General features: G+C 38.9%; 1 protein-coding gene across 1 annotated transcript in view; it reads left to right on the top strand.

The window, feature by feature from the left end:
* SCN5A (sodium voltage-gated channel alpha subunit 5) overlaps window positions 1-12,540 on the top strand; it is a 227,032-nt gene that overhangs the window by 48,512 nt on the left and 165,980 nt on the right. Inside the window, exons 4-6 of the mRNA XM_075419829.1 lie at window positions 636-725; window positions 4,127-4,255; window positions 8,864-8,955. Of these exons, the coding sequence (XP_075275944.1) occupies window positions 636-725; window positions 4,127-4,255; window positions 8,864-8,955 (311 nt within the window). The remainder of the gene's footprint in view (window positions 1-635; window positions 726-4,126; window positions 4,256-8,863; window positions 8,956-12,540) is intronic.

Genomic DNA, 12,540 nt, shown 5'->3' with positions numbered 1-12,540 from the left:
TTTTAGCCTCCAATTAGGGAAACTGGTGCCTCAGCAGAGGCAGTCAACTTTGCAGACCAAGACTGCATATTCACCAACCGGGTTTGCAGACCAAGCCTTAAAATTAGTGCTCTGAAACTCATACTTTCTTTTTGTGAAGCTTTATACTGAAAGCAAGACCTCAAGCCCATTAGAGAGATTAGAATGGCCAGATTTGTAACTTGCCCTAGTGCCTGAGAAGTGTTTCAGGGTGCAACAGAAAACAGGAATTTGCAGACACAGGTTTTTCGGTAGATCCTTAAATGAGACTAATCCCTCTTCTCATACAAAGTTGTGCACCTATGCACACTGTCATCTGACGAACACAGCTGTAAATTTGATGTATTGTATTTTCAGAAGACTGCAGAGTCAGTACATTTGTTTACTGTATAAAGTACGTGTAAAAGATGTAGGCAAAGATAAAAAGGCAGGGAAGATTCCCTGATTTTTTCTGTGCTTATACAATCATTTGTTTCCCTACGGACTTGCAAACAAATGTCTATAGTGCTTTTAAGCATCTTGCAAATTATGACTGAGCTGTCACATCTTGTGTAAAATGACAAAAATTTAGGAAGTCTTATAACTTATGCATTGTTTTCCTTAATTTGCTTATTTACATTGTTCAGTATGTTTATTATGTGCACTATTTTAACTAATTGTGTGTTCATGGCACAATCAGAGACTCCGTCATGGAATAAATATGTTGAGTAAGTATCCTTGCTATTTTACACCTGTCTTGTCCTTATTTCATCCTTCCTCTTCCACTTGTTACGTTGTTCTTTTCATCTTGTTTGCGGTTGTCTAGTTTCTGTCCAGTAATACTGACCGTACTATCTGTCCTGACAAAATCTTTTGCCAGCTATTTGTTGCCTGTGAAAACTCCCCTAGTAAGTCAACTAACAAACAATTTTTAGTCTACCAAGCTGATACTTATTGCTAAATACACCTGCTCTGCTACCTCTGAATGAAATCACGTATGAGGAAAACTCCATTTGAAACTGGCCAGCCTTCCACTGTCCCCATGCAAGAGATTTGATGATTTGACACATTAGAATAGGCCAATGGAGTTAAAGTTGAATTATTTCAGAAAATACTTCCTGGAAATACTTAGTTCTATCCTTAAACTGGAACTTACTGGAAGCAAAAGTTTCTTTTGGCGGAGCGCATCATGTGAAGTGTTCCCCTGTAATCGTTGGTAGGCATACTTTATGAGCAACCATAAAATTGTCTGAGAAGAGTTTTTTGCTGTCTTTTTACCTTGTCAAACCTTCAGAAAAAATAGCAAAGATATCACTTGAAGATTTTTTTTTTTAAGTTAATTTTAAAAGAGACTAATGAGCTTCAGAAAGCCCATTTCATTTCTTTAAGTTTCTTTAAAATATTCCTGTTAGAGACAGATACCAGATGCACAAGCTAATCAACATACAGTGCATTAAACAATTATTTTGGCTCATTGAACCAATCAGAACACACTTTTTATTTTTGACTGACATATGATAAACACAGCCATCTGCTGCTCCGTAGCCTGTTGGTTGGTCTACTCAGGGCTGCAAGGAAAGACAGTAAAATGCCCTTATTTTAGGTTTCATAAAATTGTACAGGGCACATCTTCTAGGCCATAAATTGCTAATTATAGATCACACTGAGCCAAATATTTCATCTGATCACAAGAACATCCAATCGCAGGATGTTTCATGTATTTCTGTATATTGTGCTAGCGTCAAGTATGTCTGTGACTTTTCTTTTGCCCTGACGTTGCCCTTTTCTTATTGAAAACTGTCACACAGTGCCATAGCCATGATGCATTCATCTGAAACATGGACATCTCATCCATATGAGTCAAAATTTGGTCAGTGGGTCTACAGCTGGGAATTCAAACATTCTGGAGGAAAATATCAGAGTGCTTGTCATGTCTTCCATAGGCAGGAAAATGTGGGTGATGTTATCAGTATATCAAGCAGGGCATGAAAGAAATGTAGAGCAGAAATGCAGAGTAAATCCTTTCCTTTCCATGTTTCCTCTTCTTCTGCATCGCTCTTAGCTTTTCCTCCTCAAATGCAGAGAATGAAATCAAATGCAAGTACTTCTGAGGAGCAAAATAACCCAATGAACTATAATTCAAATTAATTAATATTGGATTTGGAAAAGATACATTTAATCCATTTTTTTCTGCTATTCCAGAGACTCACAGGGGATACAAGAGTAATCTTGTGCAAATATTTGTCCTAGATCTTTCTTTAAAACATTTTCCTTACCATTTTGAAGAAAAGAAATCAATTCATCCTACCCCCACTAAAAACTTTTAAAAATCCTGACTTCTGTTGTTAAAGAAGCTGTTCAATTGCTGGAGGACTTTGCCCTATCCATTTAGAATTAGATGATGATTATACAATCAATTAAACCATCTGACATGCTGAATAAATAGCACTGCTTTATAATTTTAATGAGCTTATGTACTGTTAAGTATTTTTTTTTCTTGTTCTTTGCATGTGTTTTCTGCATGTATTACTGAATACACACGCTTAAAGAGACTGTCACGTGGATGACCTATATTTGAAATACCAGAGCAAAACTAAATAGGAACCATGAAAAGTCATATACAAGATAATGCTTAGGTGTATGGTCAAAGAGGAGATGAAAGAAACATTTTACACCCACTGTTGCATAAAACCGGTCCTGCTAATCTCAATTTTAAGATGAAGCATACTGAGGTTTTATAACAGATGTAACCAGCTCTGCTGTGTAACACGATGGCAGGAGGGCGTGAGATTTGCCACTACCTGTATGTGTGCCCAGTTGCAGGTCAGCGGAATACAGCTAAAAGAAAACATTTGCTTTTTGTGCATAATGAAATTCTTCCTTATATTACCACCTTTAATTGCTTACACCTTTTTTTTTACCAAACAGGAATCCCAACTGTTATTTATTATATGTGATGGCAGCATTATTGCTACTGATGTTTAGGGACTGAACAGAAAACCCAAGATAGTATTTTTAGCGAAAGCCCTTACCATCATGACTTATGAAATTTGTGGTGTATGGGATTTTAAGTGTTTGTTTGCTTTTTTTTTAATAGACTTTGGTATCATCTGCATCTTCATTTGGAGAAATGGGGTAGGGAATGCCAGTGGTGGATACTAAACATTTGTTATTGTTATTAAGATGTGGCCTAGAATACCTAGTCCTGTTGGGCTAGATGTGTCGGGTGGAAACATTAAAAAAGAGATGTTGTATGCCCTGAAGTACGGTAGGTAGAGCCCTGGGAGAATACAGATCTGACTGTTATATATATCAGATACATTACTATTCTCCACAGATAATGTGCTAAGTTTTATTACAAGCACCATCTTTATTACAAAAGGTAAGATGTATGTTCTATGCAAGATCATCACAGTCAAGAGGCTGTTGGTAATAAATAACTTATCTTACTAAGGAAGAAAACTACCCTTGTGTCTCTTTTACTCTCAAGCAGGTCAAAATTACTACATATAGCATTTGGGTGGGAGTTGTTTTCCTCTTTTTCAGTGAGGACATTCTGCTGTTTAATTCCGAGGTCTGGTGTGATTTACCATGGGTAGTGAAACAGAAAGGAAGTTGCAGGAAGAATACCCTTTTTAGCTAATAAAACCTAGTGGTGGCATTTTTTAACCTGCTGTCCCTCGAAATGGCCTGGGCAGGAAGAGATGAGAGGTATGAATGACCAACCACCCTCCTTCAAATCAAAGAAACAACAAGGAATGTGTCATGATCCATTCCTATTTCACTGATGATTGCAGGCAGAGGTTCAGAAATCCCATAGCACAGCTTAGTAGTGTGGTATTCGTGCTTGACTTAATGACTGAGGATTCGTCAATGTACACTCTGCTGTGAAAATTATCCTTACCCTGCGGCTGCCATGAGTGCTTTCCCATTTCTTACATGTTTCTTGGTCCACACATGAAACTCCTCATATGCAGCCCAGTGCTGCAGCCATGACTTACATGGGCAACACCAATGAGACTGGCAGGAGCATCCCATGTGAGTAGGATTGGGTTGAGTGTGCCTCTGCCATTCCTGCCATCTACTGCTTGCTAATGCTTTTACTTGTCTTGGCCACTTTATTCCCCAGGTACACTTTCACTGGCATTTACACTTTTGAGTCATTGATAAAAATATTGGCGAGAGGATTTTGCATGACAGAATTCACCTTCCTTCGAGATCCATGGAACTGGTTGGATTTCAGCGTTATTGTTATGGCGTAAGTAGCACTCCTTTATACATTTCAGGACAGCAATATGTGATAGAATTTTTAAAAAAATTGTCTGACTGTTCTCTTTTTTCACTCAAATTGTATCAATGAGAAAATGCTGAAGTATATTAGGATAGAGTTTGCTTTCCTGAGTGGTTTCAGATGAAGAAGTCAGAGGAATTCTCAGTTCTGATCTCTCAATACACTAGACTATTTTGGAGAAATTACTCTCTCTGTACTCCACAGAGAGAGCTGTTTGTAAAATATCTGTAATAATACTTGCCTATCTAATGTAGTTTTTGGGAAGCTTCAGACTCCTGAATAGAAAGTTGTAAGTATGACTGAATACCCATGTATTTAAATCCCTGTTTGTAATCTATCCATCCACAACACCACCAAAGCTGTTTTCCATTTCTTCACAGACCCTCTTCATCCTGAAAGCAATTACTATTTTACTACTATAGGGAATTAATTTAAAGGCCTCTGAAGCTTGTTATATATCGGGAGAATACAAATTTAGCCCCCAATGTGATATTCCCCTTCAACTGTATGCTTCTACCTAGATTATTAGAGTTCACTCAGGACATGTGAGGTTGATGCTTTGAAGGATCTGATGGATCTGTGGAATCTAGACAGCTAAAAATACATGAGGGTAGGGGAGCAGTCAGCCAGTGTTTGCAGCGGACACAGGGTCAGCTCAAGCTCTGGACAAAGGCAGATGTCTGACACTGTCGGTATCTCCAGCTAGCTAGAAATCTAGATTTTCTTTGTAGTCAAACAAGAGAGAAAAGCACATGGAGACCACATGTCATCTTGAAGTGGAAGCTAGTAGAGATGCCCTGAAAGCCCTTATTTTCTGACCATAGAAAGATTTCACCTAATGTCCCTGTGTTTTCTGCTAATGATATCTATATTATGTTCTGGTTTTAGTTTAGTTCTTGCTGTGTTTTTTAAACCTCATCGTTCACATCCTTAGGTGAGATGCAAGCCTGATGACATTTGACCTAAACTCCTAGGCCCGTGACATTTGAATGGAACTAAAAGTGGTAAAAAATGTTCAACCAGACTTAGTTCAGACACAAACGAGGGCCACTAAAGTTGGTAGCAAAACTCTGGTAGAGTGCAGGGATCAGGACCAATATTCCAGGAGCATCTGCATGATGCTCTTAGTCGTATGATTTAGTTTTAGGCAGTCCTGTGAGGAGCAGGGAAGATGACTCCATGATCCTTATGGGTCTCTTCCAACTTGAGATATTCTGTGGTTCTATAATTCTTATAAGTATTTAGTAGAGGAACAGCATGAAGCTGTGTAAAACTTGTGTGGACTTCATTGGAAAGACTCCCATTTATGTTAGTAGGCTTATATCAAAGCCAGCCCTGGGCCAGATCCTGGTATCTGTTACTGCATTCCTATGGATTTGGCTGAACTGACATCTGGCCATCATGATAAGCTTTTAAAAGGAAGACAACACAGATGGGGAGGAGCTTTTGGAGGTCAACATACATAAGTATTTTTCTCAGTTAAATTTTTCCTCAGGCAGTGCTAAGTGCAATTCTCCTGCAACATATAGGGGCAGGACAGAACAACAGTGTCACCAGCCTGCTCTCCTGTCCATCAGACAGGTAATAAAAGTGGGGTAAGATAGTTCACCTATTTGTGAGTTTAGACTTCAGTTCATTTGCAGGTCTGAATTCAGCACAGCACGGAGAGTGTCTGTGCATGGGTTCCCTCTGTTCTGCAAGGAAGGCGGTTTTTGACAGTGAGGCAGAAAGGAGCAGAGAAATAGACAAGATGAGCATTGCTTGTAGCCCTGGCAATGCATCTGCTCCACTTCATATGGAGGCTGCTCCACTCATATGGAGGCTGGGGCATCACCCCTGACTCTGCAGAACTACTCTGGGAGCATCTCATTTACTATCAGTGAGGGTCGGGTCTGAATAATCAGTGCAGGACAAGGTCTGGATATCCCTTAAATTCTGCCCACATCATCTCTGGGGGTTTGGAACTTGGGAAGCTGGAAAGACATAAAGGTTTGCACACAGTTTGAGGTGGACAGTTGCCTGGAGATGAATTCACTCCCTGCAAGTACGAACCAGGTTTTGATGCCCAGAGATTGTGGGCTTAAGACTCTTTTTGCTTATCGGATTCTTCTAGACTTGAATGGCCACACAGTGCTCCAGCCCAAGGATTCATGAAAACTTCCTTAAGGCTTGTTCAATGAGAGGCTTGCATGGCTGTGCCTGCTTTCCTAGCTACATGTCAATTTTCTTTCCAAACAATACTTCATCTCTCAGTTAGAAGATCCGTAAAACAGGAAGGCCTGCAACTGCGAAAAATTTGTTTCTCAACACCAAATTATAGCAATGGCTGCACTCTTCAGAGATGGCAGCCATTCCTATTTTTTTCTTACTTTAAGGCATATTATATTAACATTTCTAATGTAGAGAGCAAAGAATTGGGATTCTAGAATAGAAGAGATAGAAACGAGCTTCCTTGAGACCATAGGCAGCAGTGAGAGAGTTAAAAGTGACAGCAATATGATCTTCATATGTACCATGAAACCTCCTTCCCAACTATGCAAGCAGCAGACAGTACAGAGTGTTGGATAATGGACTCTATTGTGCTATGATTTATCCTTCATATAAGTCCAATTTGCAAGTAATTTAAAGTAAGATTGATCACACAGGTAGCTGAGGTGTTGTCTGTGCTTGTAGCTAGTGTGATGCTAGAGGTATTTCTGTATCCGGAAAGAAAGATTTCATGGTGATTCAAAATTGAAGAGCCTGATAAGGGGCCGTGACATTTAGATGCAGCAAAGGTTTTGAGCTAACAGAAAATCTGATTCTTTCTCTGATGGGTATTATCGTGCAAAGGCCATCACTTGCTTTGGAGTTATTGCTCTAATAATAATAATAATAATAATAACTTCTTACCTCCTCTTTTGGGCAGAAATGGCACAGATCGGGTCACAGAGACTAGTTTCAAATTGCACACTAGAGAGTAAGAGGTGCCACAGGTCTCCAGGGCTTTTCTCGCACCCTGTGATAGACACAGGCATGGCTTGTGACCTTCTGTGGGGCCATGGATGGGTTCAGGAGAAATTATAAATCTGCCTCTGTTTAGATGACTCTTTCCCAGACAAATGAGTAATTTCCAGTACAGGCAAGGGAGAGACAGGTGTAACTCTGGGTTGGAAAGAGCCCTGCCAAAAGCTTAAAGACAATAAGTGATTCCCTGGCTAACAGGTAAATTTGGGAGGGGAATTCCATTTGCTTCTCAGTCCACAATGCAGAGGAACTGGTCTGCTGCAATTTCATCCAAGAAATGGCCAAAAGAAATCTTAATTAGCTGTTGTGAGCAAGCAGCAGTAGTATTTGCTCATATGCTTGTTCACATAGTAATAAAATGTTTTTACAGATCTCTGGTCAGCAAAACCATATTCCCATACTATTGCTTCTCCCCAAATTATTTTTTTCCAACCTTGCATGCTGCAGAAAAGTTTGGGAAAGAAGCACTGGGTAAACCTGGGGAGGAATTATGAAACAGGTAATTCTTTGCCTAGACTCTCCTATGAGAATATGAAGAGGCGAAGCAATATTGCTCTTGAGGCTATAATCTGGATTAGTAGATATGGAGAGGATGCTTTGTCCTCCCCAGAGGCCTTTGCACAAAGCCCACTTAAGCAGACTTTGTAAAATAACCAGGTGAGCTTTTTCCTTAACATGTAAAAACAAATGCCTCAAAGAAGTAGAATATGTAAATGAAATTTAATAGAAATTTAATAGTGAAATCAAAAGATCCAAGAGCTGTTTTGTTTAGAAGGTAGTGCTAACTATGCTTTTATTGTATACTGACTTGGAAGAAATAATTTTGTACAACACTGATAAAACTAAACTCATTCCACACCTGATGCCCCTGGGAGCATTTTACTCAGATGTGGCGTGGGTCTCCATGATGACCAAAACAGGCACAGCAGTGAAGAGAGGGGATTGGTATTTTAATCATAAATAGTTCTTCGTAGGATTGCAATTATACTCATTCAAAATCCATCTTCCCGTGGCCAAAGGGTATGGATTTGATGTACAAAATGGAATCAAATTTTAAGCTTCTCTTGAAACCAACATCTGCTTTACCACAGAGTACAGCACTGTAGAGTAAATAACCCAGTAGACATATTTGCACTGATATTTTCCCATGTTGTCCTATATGTAGTTTGCAGAAGATATTATGTGGAAATTACTTGGATATTTGAAGCTTTTATTTTTTTTTTTAAGAGCAGCAAAGTAACTCTTAATGTTTCCTACAATGTAAAGAATTTTGGTTAAACTACATGATGGTAAAATCTTTAAAGTGTTTATTGCTGAACAGCACAATAACAAAGTTCACCCAGTCATTTTAAAAAGTTGATGCCTATTAGATAATTGTAATAGTTGAAGAAACATTTGAAATAATGCGTACTATGAAAACCTGGGACAAATGGCATCAAAGAACAGCCTGAAAAGTGGATGCACCTCTCATATGGCTGCGTTCGCTCCCACTATGTATGAATGCATTCTTCATTCAGACAAGTCTCATACTCTTGTATTATTCCAAATAACTGTGACTTAATTCTACAGGTATGTAGGAGAATTTGTGAATGTAGGCAGTGTTTCACCTCTTCGGACTTTCAGGGTATTGAGAGCTTTAAAAACTATTTCAGTAATCCCAGGTAAGAAGCCCTGATCCTTACGTTTTGGCTCTCAGCTACAAGTGATTCTTTCTCTGTCTCTCTTTGTCCCTTTGACTGTTGTTTTTTTGCTGGTGTTTTGTCATTGTCCGTGTGTGACTTTCCCTTGTTACAGATACATAACTGAATTTGTGGACCTGGGCAATGTCTCAGCCTTACGAACGTTCAGAGTACTGCGGGCGCTGAAAACAATCTCAGTCATTTCAGGTGAAAATCAGGTTAAACACTCCGGCTGCAGTTAAAGCCTACATGCCATTTCCAGTAGTAAACACAGTAATTACAATTGACTTAACCATAGATACTGATCAGGAAATGGAGGAATGTAGGGAATGGGACCTGTCAATAGAATACATTCTTCATATGTTTTTTCCAATACTGTTTTTGAGGGCAGAAGGAATTAGAGTGCTTCCAAAATTACAGACCTCACTAAGACGAATGCTGCTGTAAGAAAGGCAGTATGCAGTGGCTCGTGAACCACGTAAGTACTCATTCATGAACCATATGAAAATGGCAATGAAACTCTTTTAAAATCTTCAGTTATTGATTTTTAAAAATGGAAAGTTAATGACTTCAAAATGTGTATTCGTGTTTAAGAGCGTGCTGATAGAGGAATCTAAATCTGTGCTATGAGCCAACGTTTCAAGACTGCAGGGGTAGATACCCTGATTTGTCATGGTGTTTATCCATTTGCATGTGATAGAAATGCTCTTTAAATTTTGGATGCTGAAGAGGTCAGAGAAAGTTTCTTCCTTGATTTTGGTTGGTTCACCATTTCACCAACTCACATTTTCTCACAAGTTAAAGTTCCCCCCCCACCCCCCAAAAAAAAACCAACAGAAAAATCCAGTGTTTTACTACATGTCTGGTGGTGAAAGAAGCTCTTTTTTCCACAACTTTTAATCTTATTTAATACTATTTCTTAAAATAATAAATAATATTTACTATTAAGTAATTTATACAGAGATGAGGCCGCTTAGGACTAACTATGTGACAGTACTTTCTTGCCAAGCATTGTCTATGGACAGGTCTCATTCAGCCTCAGTGTTTAACATCTCCAACCTGCATGACAAGGTAGAGAAGATAGCAAAACCCATGCATGGTAGATCTTATTGTTGATAATCCTGAACAGATGTTGGCAATTACATGTCAAAAATGTTCAAAATATTGACAGAATTGCTCAGATTTGCACGCACTGCTCTTTAAGGCTAGAAAGGCTTTTCCACCCTTTATATTACGCACATCTACACTATAATATAAATCTAAACACATTCTGTGGTGCGAACTTTTAGAGACATGTATTACAACTTATCACCAACGCTTACATGGAGTATAAGCTAGAAACAGGAATTCTGGAACTGAGGTGTTGAGAAAACATATATATGGGTCTAGGGCTTACTCCCTCGTTCCAACATTAAAGTATTGAATATCAGTGAAATTACTGAAAGAGCAAGGTACTTTTCATTGAAAACATATATGAAAATATAGCTTTTAAAGAATACTTTAAGTTAATTAGGTCTTGTATTCCTTGAAATTGGTTCCTGGTTTAATGTTTATCTTTAAGTTTAAAAACAAAGATCAATTAGCAGACAGGTTTTGCTACATTTTCTTTAATTGGTCTTACACTGAGAAAGGATTATTTTTTTCTTGGGGAACAGAAAGTTGAGCACAGTTTTACAGATCATGTGGGACCGTAGTGGCAATCAGAAAGAAAACCAGAGTTTCCTAGCTTCCTTTGCTAACGATTTGAAGACTAACTTGGAGGGACAGCCATCTCCAGGGGACACCTTTCACTTTCCGTCTTGTCTCAAGCCTGACTCTCGTCAGAGCAGAGCCTGTCAATTTTGATGAGTTATATATATAGCATTTTTCTGCTGTCCAGTATCAGAGTTGGAGCAGAAGCTTGTTTCACATCACAGGATAAATTTTGGTTATTTTTTTAGTGGAAAATAAAGGAGTATTGAGATTCAGAAAATTTTTGTTTAAAATTAAACCAAAGGCCTTCAGTATTATTCCATTTGTTGGTTAATAGCAAAAAAAAAAAAAGATGATGAATATTATTTATTAGAGTAATACATAATAACTCACATTCACTTTTTTATTTCTGACTGTTTGACTAGGTTTTTGATAACTGCAGTTTTAGATACAAGTAACTAAATTATTTGCTGACACAACTGCACGAATATATGCCAATAGATTATCTGGCCTTAGATTTTATTGCCAGGATTACCTGTGCCCTGAGTATGTTTAAATTACAGATGTGGAGAGCTACAAATTGCCAAGGAACACCTAGCTGCCTATAAAACACAGCTAAACTTGTTGGTTTTTTTCTTCAATGTTAGCAGATAATTTCAGAGGAGTTGTTTCATTTTTCAGTTAGACACATATATTTTAAAAGAAATATTGGGCATGATGCTGTGTTTATTTGGAGATCAGTGTGAGTTTTTAACGATAACATAGGCTTATGCCGAGATGAAATATTTTTCCACAGTAGCCTTAAAAACGAAAAGATGATGAACAGTAATATCTTCCATGAGATTTTTGGGTTCAGCTGCTGGAGAGGCGAGAAGGTGAATTTTTTGTTATTTTTCTTCCTCTTTTACATCTTAAGTGAAGAAGGCTGAGATGTGTTCTCCTTTGCAAATACCTAAGCTTTTCCTCAATAAAATTGATCACACTTTTCCATCAGGTAGTTCTGTTTGCACAAACATCCTTGGACTCAGCATGCTCAGTGAAATTGTTTACCGAAAGTAATGGGCCAAGTTCTCCGTGGTGTAAGGCTTCTATCCAGCAAAGCACTTAGAGGCTGGTTTTCAAAGGCATTCTGCTTCACTTGAGATCAATGAGGTTAACAATTAGTGCTTTTAAAAGTCTCACCTACCTTTAATGCCTCGCTCTAAGTGCACAAGCAGGCACAGGGATCTTTAGAGGACACAGACTCACAGGACTCAAAAAGATCTCCCAGACCCTCAGAGTCCTTTCCCCTGGCCTCAAGCTGCATTTAGCATAGCTCAGACCTGGCACGATATTTATTACCTGATTTGTTCTAACAGTCCTTCAAAGGTGGAGGTCTCATGGTCTTCCTGAGAAGTCTGTTCCAGTATCTTATTGCTTTCACCGGTAGAAGATTTGCCATGGGAGAGCCCTCTGGCTCTGGGTTCAGAGCCAGATTCAGCAACACAAATATTTGTACCTACCAGCAAGCCGCATGCTTCCCACTCTTAGGAGATGAGGCTCAGTTTAGTTGCCATCATGCCAGCATCTCCTGCTCCCGAGGTCCGTGGATCACCTGCAGGTCCTGTCTCTGAATACAGACTCCCATCCAGCCTCATTCTCTCTAGGTGCATTATCAGCTCATTATTTTTCACCCAACAGCTACTGTGTAGGCTGTCAGGTCAGTGCCTTACGCTCTGTGGCAGCCTTTAACACACCGGATGATCTTCATGGATCCCTTCAGTTTTTCCTTTTCTGCATTAAACACCCATTTCTTTCTGTTTTCCAGTCGCTCATGATATCGAAAGAAAACAAGCTTTGTACAGTACCTGGATATCTGTTTATCCAGACTCATTA

The sequence above is a fragment of the Opisthocomus hoazin genome, chromosome 4 (genome assembly GCF_030867145.1).
Source record: "Opisthocomus hoazin isolate bOpiHoa1 chromosome 4, bOpiHoa1.hap1, whole genome shotgun sequence".
Classification (NCBI taxonomy): domain Eukaryota; kingdom Metazoa; phylum Chordata; class Aves; order Opisthocomiformes; family Opisthocomidae; genus Opisthocomus; species Opisthocomus hoazin.
Note: the sequence above shows the minus strand (reverse complement) of the source record. Positions and strands in the feature narration are given on the sequence as shown.